At 47.5% G+C, this 11555-nt stretch overlaps 1 protein-coding gene across 1 annotated transcript; it reads right to left on the bottom strand.

The window, feature by feature from the left end:
• Positions 1-1318: 1318 nt before the first annotated feature.
• On the bottom strand, positions 1319-8394 carry NPHS2 (NPHS2 stomatin family member, podocin). The gene is made up of 8 exons (XM_054384277.1): positions 8118-8394; positions 6429-6532; positions 5457-5529; positions 5082-5164; positions 4048-4251; positions 3071-3126; positions 2283-2361; positions 1319-1597 (listed from the first exon to the last, which is right to left on the bottom strand). Exons 1-8 carry the CDS (start codon positions 8392-8394, stop codon positions 1319-1321), a joined length of 1155 nt encoding a protein of 384 aa, XP_054240252.1.
• Between the last annotated feature and the right edge of the window lie 3161 nt (positions 8395-11555).

Here is an 11555-nt window from a genome sequence, read left to right on the forward strand (position 1 = left end):
GGCTCTTCCCCAGCAGTGGTGGCAAGCCCAGTGGGAGTTGGTAAAACCAATCACCTCTAAAACGTTTAGAGATGCCCACAAACTCAGACCTTGTCCTGCCTCCCCACCCAGTGGACGCCAGCAGCAGCACAGCCTGCCTGTCCTCTGTGCCCAGCCTTAAAGGCTGCCCTTTCCTCCTCTTCCTTTTCCTCCTATTTTAGAACTAGAACTAAACACCTTGATTGCCTCTGTGTATATATATGTGCCCACGGCTGGTGATTAAAATCTCGTATGTAGGCTATGCCCTGGGATCCAGCTCATTCCCTCATTGTAGGACCACCAGGTTGGCATCACTGCCAACCTGCCTGCATTCCTCCACCTGTTGTTGGGCTCCCACCTTTTGCTGCCCAGCTGTTCAGTTTGGGGCATGAGGCATTTAAGTAGACAGGGGCTGGTTTGTTCTTCCTGCTGGGATGGGGCAGAATGGGAGGGAGTCTTTCCTCCCATCTACTCTGCCCTAGTGAGCCCACATCTGGAGTATTATGTCCAGTTCTGTGCTCTCCAGTTCAGAAAGGACAGGGGAAATACTGGAGAGCCCAATGGAGGGCAATGAGGACAATTAAGGAACTGGAACACATCTTATGAGGAAGGGCTGAGAGACCTGGGCAGCCTGGAGAAGAGAAGACTGAGAGTCAGTCTTCTTAATGTTTATAACCATCTGAAGGGTGGGTAGGTAGGTGCCGAGAAGGGGCCAGTCTCTTATCAGTGGTGCTGTGTGATGGGGTGAGAGGCAATGGACACGAACCCGAACACAGGAAGTTCCTCCTCAACATGGGGCAAAACTCCTCAAGGATGGTGGACAAGGGTGACAGAGCACTGGAGCAGGCTGCCCAGAGAGACTGTGCAGTCTCTTTCTCTGAAGACTTTCATGACCCATCTGGATGTGTTCCTGTGTGACCTGCCTTAGGTGATACTGCTTTGGCAGGGGGTTGGACTAGATGATAACTAGAGGTCCCTTGCAACCCCTAACATTCTATGATTCTGTAAGAGATCAGACCCCAGGGGCCAAGCCCTAGGGGGGTGCACCTGGCCCTGTGAAAGGGAAGGGGCAACATCCCATTTCCCTCAACCCTCTGCTCACATGCCAGCTGCGTTGTGCTCTGTATTTGTCCCTTTCCAAAACAAGCAGAGGCTTTATTCCATGTACAATCTACTTTATATTACAGGCCTGGACTGCCTCCCTTCCTGCCTGCAGACCAGGATCTGCTGGTGGGCTGCTTTCTTGTTCCTCTCTGAGCAGAGCTGATCAGGAGTTTGGCAACCATTTCTGGGACAGCTCTTAGAGCATGGGTGAGTCCTTCTTGTCTTTGGGAATTTCTGGGAGCTTTGTGGCATCTGTGAGGAGGCTGGTCACTGTTGGAGGACTGTGGGTAGCTGGAGAGATGAGGTTCATGGCATCCAAAGGCAAGGGCAAGATGAAAGCAGCAGGTTTCTCTGCAGTAAGGGAGTGCAGTGCATGGAGATAACGGAGTTGAGCAGCAGCAGGGGCACTAGATAAGATCTCAGCTGCCATCCGCAGGGACTCAGAAGCAGCCTTTTCCCCCTCAGCTGCAATAACCTGCCAAGCAGAGGAATAAAGAAGATTTCTGTGACACTGGGAATAAGGGGGCACAGACTATTCCTTAAAGATCCCTTGAAGAGGGAATTGCCACCATGAAATTCCCAGGGCTGATGTCATTGTAACATTCCAGCTCTCTGAAGACCACACTAAGCCTCTCGATGCTCCCAAAAGTTTGGAACTTCACATCTAACTTATTTTAACCAGAGCCATCAGGGCTCACAATTGCTGCAAAAGCATGGGAGAGGGCAGACCCAGGCTGGGCTTGTGCAAAGGGTGCTGGACACTAAACTTGTGAGGCTCAGCTCAATGCATAGAGACCAGCCTGGACTGAGTAAGGTGCAAGGTACATGACAATGGTGACAGCTCTGCACTGGGCTCCTAGAGAAGAGTGAAACACTGAAGAAGAGATCCCCATGGTGATCACTGTGGGTCCAGGGATAATCCCAAACGTTTTTCTGCTCTTCACATAGACCACATAGCAGATCTGGCACTCCACTGGGCTGACCCAGACTCTTGCTGCAGCTCCCCTTGATATACACAGCTCTTGAACAGGAATTAAAGGAAATCTCTCTTTCCAGAGCTGTACCCTTCAGCAGCATGTCTCAGGGAATTCAAACTAGGAGATGGAAAAGAAAAGGAGGATGCTTTGGAAGGAGATGAGAAGTATTCAGAGCTGGCATACCCGCACTTTGGCCTGTCTCTGGGCCTCTGCTTCCACAGCCAGGGACTGCCGGACCTCAGCAGGCAGCTGCACGTTGTTGCTGTGGTGGTAAAGCACAGGGATTAGCTGGGCTCTAGGCTCTCCTAGCAGCACTGCACGGTCAGTCTGAGGATTGGACTGGGCTCCTCAGTCAGTGTCTGCACAGCAGTTAACTTGGGTTTGATGGGGTTTTTTTTGTTGTTTCTGGTGTCGCTTTGTGTTTTAATTTAGCCTTCTACCTGCATTCCCATCCTTCTTTTCCACACTGGTTTTCTAGTGACCAGGCTTGCATGATCATCAGGTAGCAGAGAGACTTCTTCCCTGTGTCTCTGAGGCTTTAAGTTAAGCTCACTTTGTGAGACAGCAGAGAACTCACTAGGAGCTGCTTTTAGGACAGGAACAGAAGGAAATTTCTCAGTGCCTTTAGAGTGAGACACAGGATTCAGTGTCTGCTGCTGCTCTTGGACTACCAGAACTGGGTGCAAACTCTGCTTGCAGCAGCAGTGAAATGCTGATAAGACCCCAGGTAAGGATCCCACCCAAAGATTCCACCCTGGCTGTCAGTGCTGGAGCAAGCACAGTCTTCACACATGAAGTTTTGACACAGAGGCTGAAAGGGGCAGGGAAAACAGGAAGATGAGAGGTGAGGCTCTGCCTTCTGCAGAATAGCTGGAGGAAGAGATCCAGAGGCAAAGCAGGAAGAGGAGCAGGCAGCAGTGAGTGGGGCAAAAGGGCTAGGAAAGTCCTCTCCACCAGCATTTCCTACCTACATTTCTGTTCTCTCCACTTTGATACCCCAGCAGCCTGTGACAGCATCCAAAGCCACCTGTGAAGAGGAATACTTTTAGAGCTTGGGGAGACCACCAACAGCACTGGCCTTGGTCCCTTACAGGGAGTGAGACAGGCTGATGACTGGACTCTGATCTTAGAGGTTGTTTCCAACTGAAACAATTCTGTTTCTACAAGGAAAAACTTCTGAGGGTGCTGGAGCACTGGACCAGGCTACCCAGGGAGGTTGAGGAGTCATCCTCTCTGGAGATTTTAAAAACCATTCTGGACATGTTCCTGTGCAATCTGTTCTAGGTGACTCTGCTTTAGGTTGGACTAGGTGATTTCCAGAGATCCCTTCCAGCCCCTACCAATCCGATTCTGTGACATCAAAGGGAGTTAACTGCAGGCTTTTGTGTGCTGTTGTGTGAGGCCCCTCAGAAATACTACTTCATCACTTTCAGTTTGTGTTTTCACCAGGAGTTAAGCATGACTTAACCAGTCTATACTGGGTCAGGTGTGCAACCAGTTCAGTTCCATAGGAAACACTCAGTTCCAGACCGGTATCACCACATGTGTGGTGAGTACAGAGAACTGCTGCTGGAGGTCCCACATACATTGGGTTTGTGGCAACTCACTCAGGCTGCAGAATACATTTCTTGTGAGAGTCTCCTCCCTGAGGTAAGTGCTGAAGCAAAGGTATCACACACACTGATAAAGCTGGTCCGAGTGGTTCCTTCATGCCCCTCACACCATCCTGTCTGCCTCCCATGGGGCCCACACTGTATATCCTTCCTCTACAGTGATCAGAGTCAAAAAACCACAGAAGGAAACCTTCCCATTTCTATGTGAAGGAGATGCATTGTTACTGTACCCTTCTGTAAGCCAGTGTCTGTGGTTTTGAGGGACTGACTGCCTGAGCTTCATGGTGAAGCCTTGGTTTACCCTTGCTCTGCTGTCTCCTGCTCTGTGGAAGCACCTTTATCTCCTGGCTGATGGTCTTCCTGTCCAAGAGAAGTTCAGAGAAGGCTCGATGTGCCAGGAGACGCTTTGTGGTGGTCTGCACCAGCAGTTGGATGGCACTGGACATGCTGGTCAGGGTGGTGAGGAGAAGAGAGGCATTCTCCAACCGGTAGTAGCAGACAGCATCGATCTCCAAGGTAACCATGTCTTTGGTCACTACCTAAGCAGGAGATGTTATGGGAGATGGAGCTGGTTCTGACATCTCTAAGTCAGCACAGAAAAGCACACAATTGAGAAAATGGTGAAGACTATCTGGATGGTTATATCTTTGTTGTTTCCACCTCTGCTATTGACTGCCTTGGGTATACCATATAACCTTTGGATCTTGGTTGCCCGAGCAGCATCTTTGTCTCTGTCTCTTCAGTACAGCTCTTGAGACAGGGACTGTGAGTAGGTAGTCATCCTGTTCCAAGAGGGTAGGCTGTGTCCTGAGCTGCATGCTCACTCATATCTCCAGAAGGAAACATGCTGTACACCATGGAGGTGAGCTTGGAGATGCCACCAGACAAGGAGAGTCCCACTAGCAATGCAGTAGTACAGACAACATTCCCCAAAAGGAGAGGAGGGGCTGCAGCTAGGGAGGTTTATGGGTTCAGGGTTTAGAAACAAGGTTTCAGCCCTTTCTTCTGCCCAAGTAGTAGAGTACCACACTTACGTTGTTTTAAGATCTTAGTTTAAGATCCTATTCCTGCTGCTCCTCAGTGTGGTGGATTCAAAACCAAGTGGTCTAGTATCTCTGGCCCCTCTACTCCCAACTGGTGTATGTTGCCACTGAATCATGTCAAACCGAATAAGATTCAAGGCAGCAACTTCAAAAAAGAAGAAAATTGACTATGGTGATTTTTTTTTTTTTGCCCTCTGTTTTTTGAGGTGTTACTTTGAAATGTCTCTTTCAAACTTTTATGTGCAGTGATGAAGACTGGAAGCATAAGGAAGGTGTAACTTTAAAGAGATCCAAAAATTAATGTAGAGAGGAGGCGTCAGCCATACCTGATGGAAGGGGATCTCTAGGGTTTTCAGGCGGAGGTCTACCTTGTGGTATGTGTCCAGGCAGGGAAGGAAAAAGAAAAGACCTGTGGGAGGAAGAGAAAGGCAACTGGTGATCATCAGAACCACACAAATTGCCTTTCCTGCTCAGGAGAGTTTGGCGTGCAGAGCTACAAAGGAACAGCAACACATAGGCCCAACCTCTGAGGCTACTTATGTAGTGGGGAAAAGCCATTAGAAGATTCTTAAGAGGAAGGGACCACAGACATCCCATCTCCTGTCCAGACATGTCTGCTTGGAGGGCACCAGCATGTGAGCTTTGGTAGAGCATGAAGAAGAGGAGTGATGTAGCTGAGGGGAGCTTGGTAAACACCTTACCAGGTCCCTTAGCTCTGCCAGGAAGGAGATGTCCAAGTCGGAAAACGATGGCTCTCTCGTACTCCCGTACCACCTGCAGAGGGAAACCAGAGCTAGGCTGGAGAGGAAGGCGTAGGACTGGGGAAAGGGATCTCACACCTCAGTTGTGAAGTCACCACAGCTAGTGGAGCCACCTGTCACCATCAACTCCCTTTACATTTATCCATGTGGCTCTCCCTTTACATATCCATATCCATAAAGTTCTCCCTTCACAAGTGGAGAACCTGACCCAGAATTGCTGCCTGGCCTTGTGCCTGAGTAGCATTTGAGCAGCCCTGTGACAGACCGAGATTTGGTGGGGAGCTTGTGTAAGAGCTGCCCAGGGTTTCCTAGCATGAGGCCAGCATTTTGCTTCCCTACAGCTTGCCCAAACTTCAACACTGAGTTAAATTTTGATTGTCTACCTCCAACTGAACCATGTGCTCATACTCACACATGTAAAATCTGAGCCATGCTACTGACACTTGTGGAGATTAAGATGCACATGAAATTCCCTGGGAATCAAAATCTGCCTCCTTGTAGCCATGCTATAAATCTGAAAAAAGAAAATTGGTGGGGGGGGAATATTAACTAACAGATCAATGTCTCTTAAATTTTTTTATTCTAAACTCTATTTTCAGTGCAGCCATCACTGGGCTGGAAGAGGCTGAAGGTTTGAAAGTGAGCAGACATACAATTTGTTTTAAAAAGAGGGAACCTAAGCCATTGCCTTGCTGGTACTGCAGCAGGAGTATGTGGTAGGCTGTGGTTGGACCCCTCTGTGGCAGCAACATGTCAGAAGGCAAAATCAATGAGGAGCTGAAGATGTGTAAGGAGAGCCTTGGACCAAAGAAGCTTTATGCTCATGCCTGACACGGGTGGAATGAGTGGACTGTGTACATCCACATCAGACACCAAATACTAAACCCAGAGAGGCTTCATGACTAGTCTCACCTTCATGCAGAACCAGATAGAAATGGGGAAGGTCATTATCACAAACAGGAAAGACAAGATGGTCAGAAGCCACTCACAGATGCCCAGACCTGGAGACTTTAGACCTAGGGAGAAATCCAACATGACTGTATTAGAAGAGGACTGCTCCCAGAATACTGATGGCTAGACAAATGCCTACACAGATCAGCCTCAGGGTTGTCCTTTGCCTAGAATCAGTGTAGATGAACCATTTGTCTCTCTGTGGAGGTGTGTTAAAGAATATTCCTTGCCCCAGGTGGCCAGGAGCTGCCAGGATGGACTGATAGATTTTTGTCTCTACTTTACTGTCAGAAATTGCTCCATGCTTTGCTATAGTAGCTTGATGAGAAAGCAGCCTTCAGTTTTGAGACCTGTGGCTGCCAAGCAGTGTTTTAAGTCTTGGAATGGGAAACCTATTAGGTAAGCTGGGCTGGCAGAAGCTTATCTGGAAAGATAAACTTTCTCTTTACTACTAGCTTATAAATAATAATCAGTTTTCCACATGCACAGCTTCAAGTGCCTTTTTCTACTGAAGTACCTTAGGTCTGTTTGGAACAGGGTTTTAGTTGCATCTCATCTATCTAATGCAGTGGGACCAATACACTGATGCTGCTGAACTCTCCTTGTTCTCTACAGCATTGACATCAACATGCTGGAGGCTGACTGACCTCATCACCTTCAGATGAATATTACCTTCTACATCTCCCCAGAGTGAGTGTGGGTGACCTTGCTCTTGTTGCCCTTCTGCCTGAGGGAAAATCCACAGGTATGGCAATAAAATTGATAGATTACTTCTGGGTGTATCTTGGTCCAGAGGCTGGACTATGTTTTCCTGCAGTGAAATTAGCATCCCTTCCACTTTGAATCCCTTCTAGCCCTTCCATCCCTGACCCTTTGCCTAGGAAGAGCCACCAGGTCCTGGGGGAGGTTCAGATCCCAAGAATACGTGAGGACTAAAGCTCCACAGCACCACTGACTGGCTGGGATTTCTGTGATTAAGGCAGAATAGACGTCTATGAAAATTTTAGTTCCCAAAGAAACAGGAGCAAGTGTGAGCTTTTGTGACGCTCTTGGGGCTGCAGAGCTGCTGGCATCAAAGCAGCGATTCTGGATCCTGTAACGCACATCTGCCATGTCTGTGGTGATGTTGGATCCAAAGAGGCCCAGCCATATTGCCAGAAGATTCCTGATGCTCCATCCTATCATGACAGGCTGAGAATCTGCCTAACAAACACATGGTCTGAAGAGAAGTTGCTCTTGAAAGCTATTCAGGAGAGAGCTACAAGTGTGCACCTTAAGTGTAATTCTTCTCTGCAGTGCAGTCTGTTGGGCTATGACCTGGTATTAAGGCTGGTCCCATCCACCTAAAAACAGGCATGTGAGAAAAGGAAGAGAATAGAGCAGGAATAGAACTGGGGAGTAGCACCTGAAGCATGAAGGATGCTGGGGATGCAACTGCTTGTTGCAAAGTCCATTGCTGTGCTAGACAGTGCTGATCAGCCTGGACTGACTGCAGGAGACTGGAGTCTCCTCTCCCGAGGATACCTATGCATCTCTGCAAGGTGGGTATGATGACACTCACCTTGCAGATAGCAGAGCTGTACTGTGACCCAGGCAGGGCCAAAAGGCTGATAGCTTTCTGGCCCCTTTCTTTCTTTCTGTGAGTCATACCTTCCTCTTGCCGCTCGCTGTCCAGCAGTGCCATCGCCTCCATTTCTTCATCAGATATCACATCATCCACGTCCACCACTGTGGATGTGTGCACCCTGCCATCAGCCCCTGTGGTGCTCTTGATCTCCTTTGCTTTCTCCTGCTTTGTGTCTCCCTTCCCTTTGATGGCTTCTCTGCTGCTCTCCCTCTTCTCTCGTTTGCTCTGTGCAGCAGGGGACTCTCTGCGTCTCCTGTGGGACTCTCTGGAAGCGCTCCGAGGCCTCTTATCCATCCTCATCTGTGCCTGAGGAGCAAGCAGCTGCCTGTTGGTGTGGGATGACTTTGTGCTTGAATTTATTGCTGCAGGCAAGGGAGGAGAGAAGGGGAGGTGTCATATTAAGGAGGCTTGTTTCAAGTTTATCACAGGCTTGTCAGGCAATAGGGACAGCAAAGTCAGCAAGCTGTTCCCCAGCTGCTCTGCTCTCATCACACACTGCTGTGCAGATGGGAAGGAAGCTTAGACTTGGACAGGGTAGATTCCAGGGGCACATTGTTTGCATATTCCTGTCTTTGGAAATTTAGTAGATGCTTTCTGCAAAGCTATTGAAAAGCAATCTAAATGTAGCTGTCAGACATATCTCCAAAGCCTTTACAGAGTGACAGAGCACTAAACAGCAGGGCAAAAACCCCTTACTGGTGAGACCAGTGAAGAGGGTGTTTGTGGAGAGCAGCTGGGTGAGTAGTACTTCTGCACTTTAGAAACCTTCTGGCTGGCACAGTGGTGGGATACTAGCAGCAAACACTCTCTCACAGATCACCTTGTGATTCAACAGCAGGGGGAAATTGGCTGGTCTCAGTTCAGCCATAAGCACAAAGCATGGAGACCACTGGAGGTGTGGAATCTGTCTTTTAAATTGCCAAAAGAGTTTGTGCCTCAATACCTCTGTGGTTTTCCACATTAGGAGCGTGGCAGAACAAATGTAAGAGCTTTGTCTTTTCATGGCACACAGCCTCAGGTGACATCTGCAGAAAACCCCACAAGAAACATTTCTAAAGTGCTTTAAAGTCACCAGCTATATTAAAGAAACCACCACCTGGCTATAAATCATGCTACAGCAAGACAACACTGGAACATAAAGTGGTGACTTCTCTGTCAAGAGGCCAGTGCTGAGCTCAGGGATGCCCAGTCTCTGGTGTGGAGGAGCAGATGGAGGGACCTGGGATGCTGGCTGGGGAGGTGCTGCTCTTGTTTTTTCACAGATTCCTGTTTTATTGAAGACTTATGGCCCACACGGAGTCAGGATATTGCAGGCAGGGAGGAGAGGAGCACCAGCTCCCTGCTTTCCCTTCTCTGACATGCTGACATGCTCTGACACGACCTCATCAGCAGGTCACTGGAGAGGAGGAGGAAAGTTGGATGGAAATGGAGGTAATTAATAAATTCATAGGGTGACTGCATTTACTTTGGAAGTGCTCCAGAGACCTTTTTCATTTTGTAGATATCACTTGTCCAGTGTGGGGCAGGGGGAGATGGTCTCTAGCTATTGAAAGAGTAGGTGGTGCTTTAAGCAACAGCAGTAAGCAGCAGCTCAGGTCTAGTTTTGGCTGGGCAGGGTGGCCAGGATTGGCAAACCTCTCCCTCTACTTATCCTGGGCTTCTGATCCACCTTGGATCTGGTGACAGACACACTCAAAGTTATCAAAGTATGTGCTTATGAGAAAAAACTTTATCCTCAAAGATGAGGTTTTGTTTCCTTGCAGGTGCAGAAAGTGTTTGGAACCCTATACTGGTATGAAGTGATGCTCCAAAACAAGGATGTGCAGGATGGATTCCCAGAGCTGTAGATCACTTATCTCTGTTATTTTCTCATATTTCTGTTTAATTTTTTAGCCTTTATGTTTCTTCCCATGTTTTGATGTACCCTTTAATTATTTTTTGCTCTCATCTTCTGAAAAATCTCTTAGGCTTCCAGTTATTTTTGTACATTTTGCATTCTGTGCTTGGTTTAGAAACTGATTTTTTTTGTGGGTACACTGGAACAGGTAACCATTGCTTGTCCTCTTGATGAAGACTACAGCAGGAACCAAAACCAGGGATGGAGCATTTCAGGAGGCAACTCTCCCAAGGGAGAGAGTTAACTGGAAGTTTTATACAGGTTGTTGCCAGTTTTTGGTGTGGTAGAAGGGATGGTTAACTCATTCAGAGCATACACTTTCTGGCTGTGAGTGCAGACTGGTATTTGTAGCCATTCCTTGATTCCTGCCATCTCAACTCTACTATTTGCTTGGACTATGAAAATTTTGAGGTTTTTTTTGTTGTTGTTGTTCAGTAACGTGTTTTTAGAAAGGGATGGAGAAGCACAGAGGCTCTAAACTGCCAAACGTGTTTGAGAATTTTTTTGTGCCCCCTCTATTTTTTTTTTTAAACATCTTTAGGCCTTGTTTTTCTCAGGAAAATCTTCCTACCAAGAGTTATTTCCTCTCTCAAGCTCCCCTTGTGGCTGTACACAGCTGCATGATTGATACATGTAGGTAAGGAAAGACCCCAGGAGTTCTTCCTGCCTTTGGTGTTTTGTGTGCTAATGAACTTGGAAGCCTGGGACTATAGTTGGACTCTGTGTAGCACTTCACAAAACACACCCTTTGAAAATTTTTGGCAGGCTATTCTGATCCTTTAGAGAAATTTATTGAAGTTGACAGGCAATTCCCCTTCCTGCTTGTGGGAAGGGTGAAAAAGGGAAGGTATGGTCCAGGTAGCCCCAGACTTTTGTTCTTATGTATCGCAAAGGGAACCTGTTTGAACATTCTAGCAAGGAAAGTGTTGGAAAATATTTCTATAACCAGTATTTGACATGAAACATCAAATTTGCTATTTTGGTTTTTAAACTCCCTGAAGAGGAGGAAAGCAGGTTGGAATGTGTCAGTTGAGTATGCAGCAAGCACCTGTTCATTGGGATGCTGCAGAGCAGAGGAGAAAGGTGCAATCAGATCCTCAACCTGCTGCAAAGTGTCCAAGTGTATGGTCACAACAGACTATTAGAAGTATTGTGAGGGACAAGGACTGAGTCAATCCACTTGGCCCTAATGTTAGTAACTTGTAAAGCAGTCGTTTTACCTAGGCAGTGGTAAAGCCACCTGCACTTCCAGGCCAATGAATCTCTGTATAAACTGCATTTCTTGGATGTTAATGGCCTTGCACTCGATACATCATCTGAATGGAAGGACACAACCAGCAACACCAGTGATTTTTTTTTCTCCTCTTTGCTGCGTTAAATACAAACATCAACTCTAGTCCCTCTCTATGGCTATCCTTAAAACGTGAGTTAAATTTGTATTCTTAAGCAAAAATGCAGATGGACTTCCTCTGACTCAGTTCCCACTCCCTCCCTCACAGAAACTCCATCATTTGTTCTGTGTGGGCTTGCAGAGAGGTGAGCCAGCTGTTAATTCTTTCTGGAA

The sequence above is a fragment of the Indicator indicator genome, chromosome 10 (genome assembly GCF_027791375.1).
Source record: "Indicator indicator isolate 239-I01 chromosome 10, UM_Iind_1.1, whole genome shotgun sequence".
NCBI classification, from domain to species: Eukaryota; Metazoa; Chordata; class Aves; order Piciformes; family Indicatoridae; genus Indicator; species Indicator indicator.

What these genes read in the sequence shown, in the direction of transcription:
- NPHS2 (XM_054384277.1), bottom strand. Translation starts at nt 8,394, where the DNA reads ATGAGGATGGATAAGAGGCCTCGGAGCGCTTCCAGAGAGTCCCACAGG. An exon ending in TGGCAGAGCTAAGGGACCTG is followed by an intron (nt 5,165 to 5,456) that starts GTAAGGTGTTTA and finishes TTCCTCCCACAG; the next exon opens with GTCTTTTCTTTTTCCTTCCC. An exon ending in TAGAGATCCCCTTCCATCAG is followed by an intron (nt 4,252 to 5,081) that starts GTATGGCTGACG and finishes TCTCCTGCTTAG; the next exon opens with GTAGTGACCAAAGACATGGT.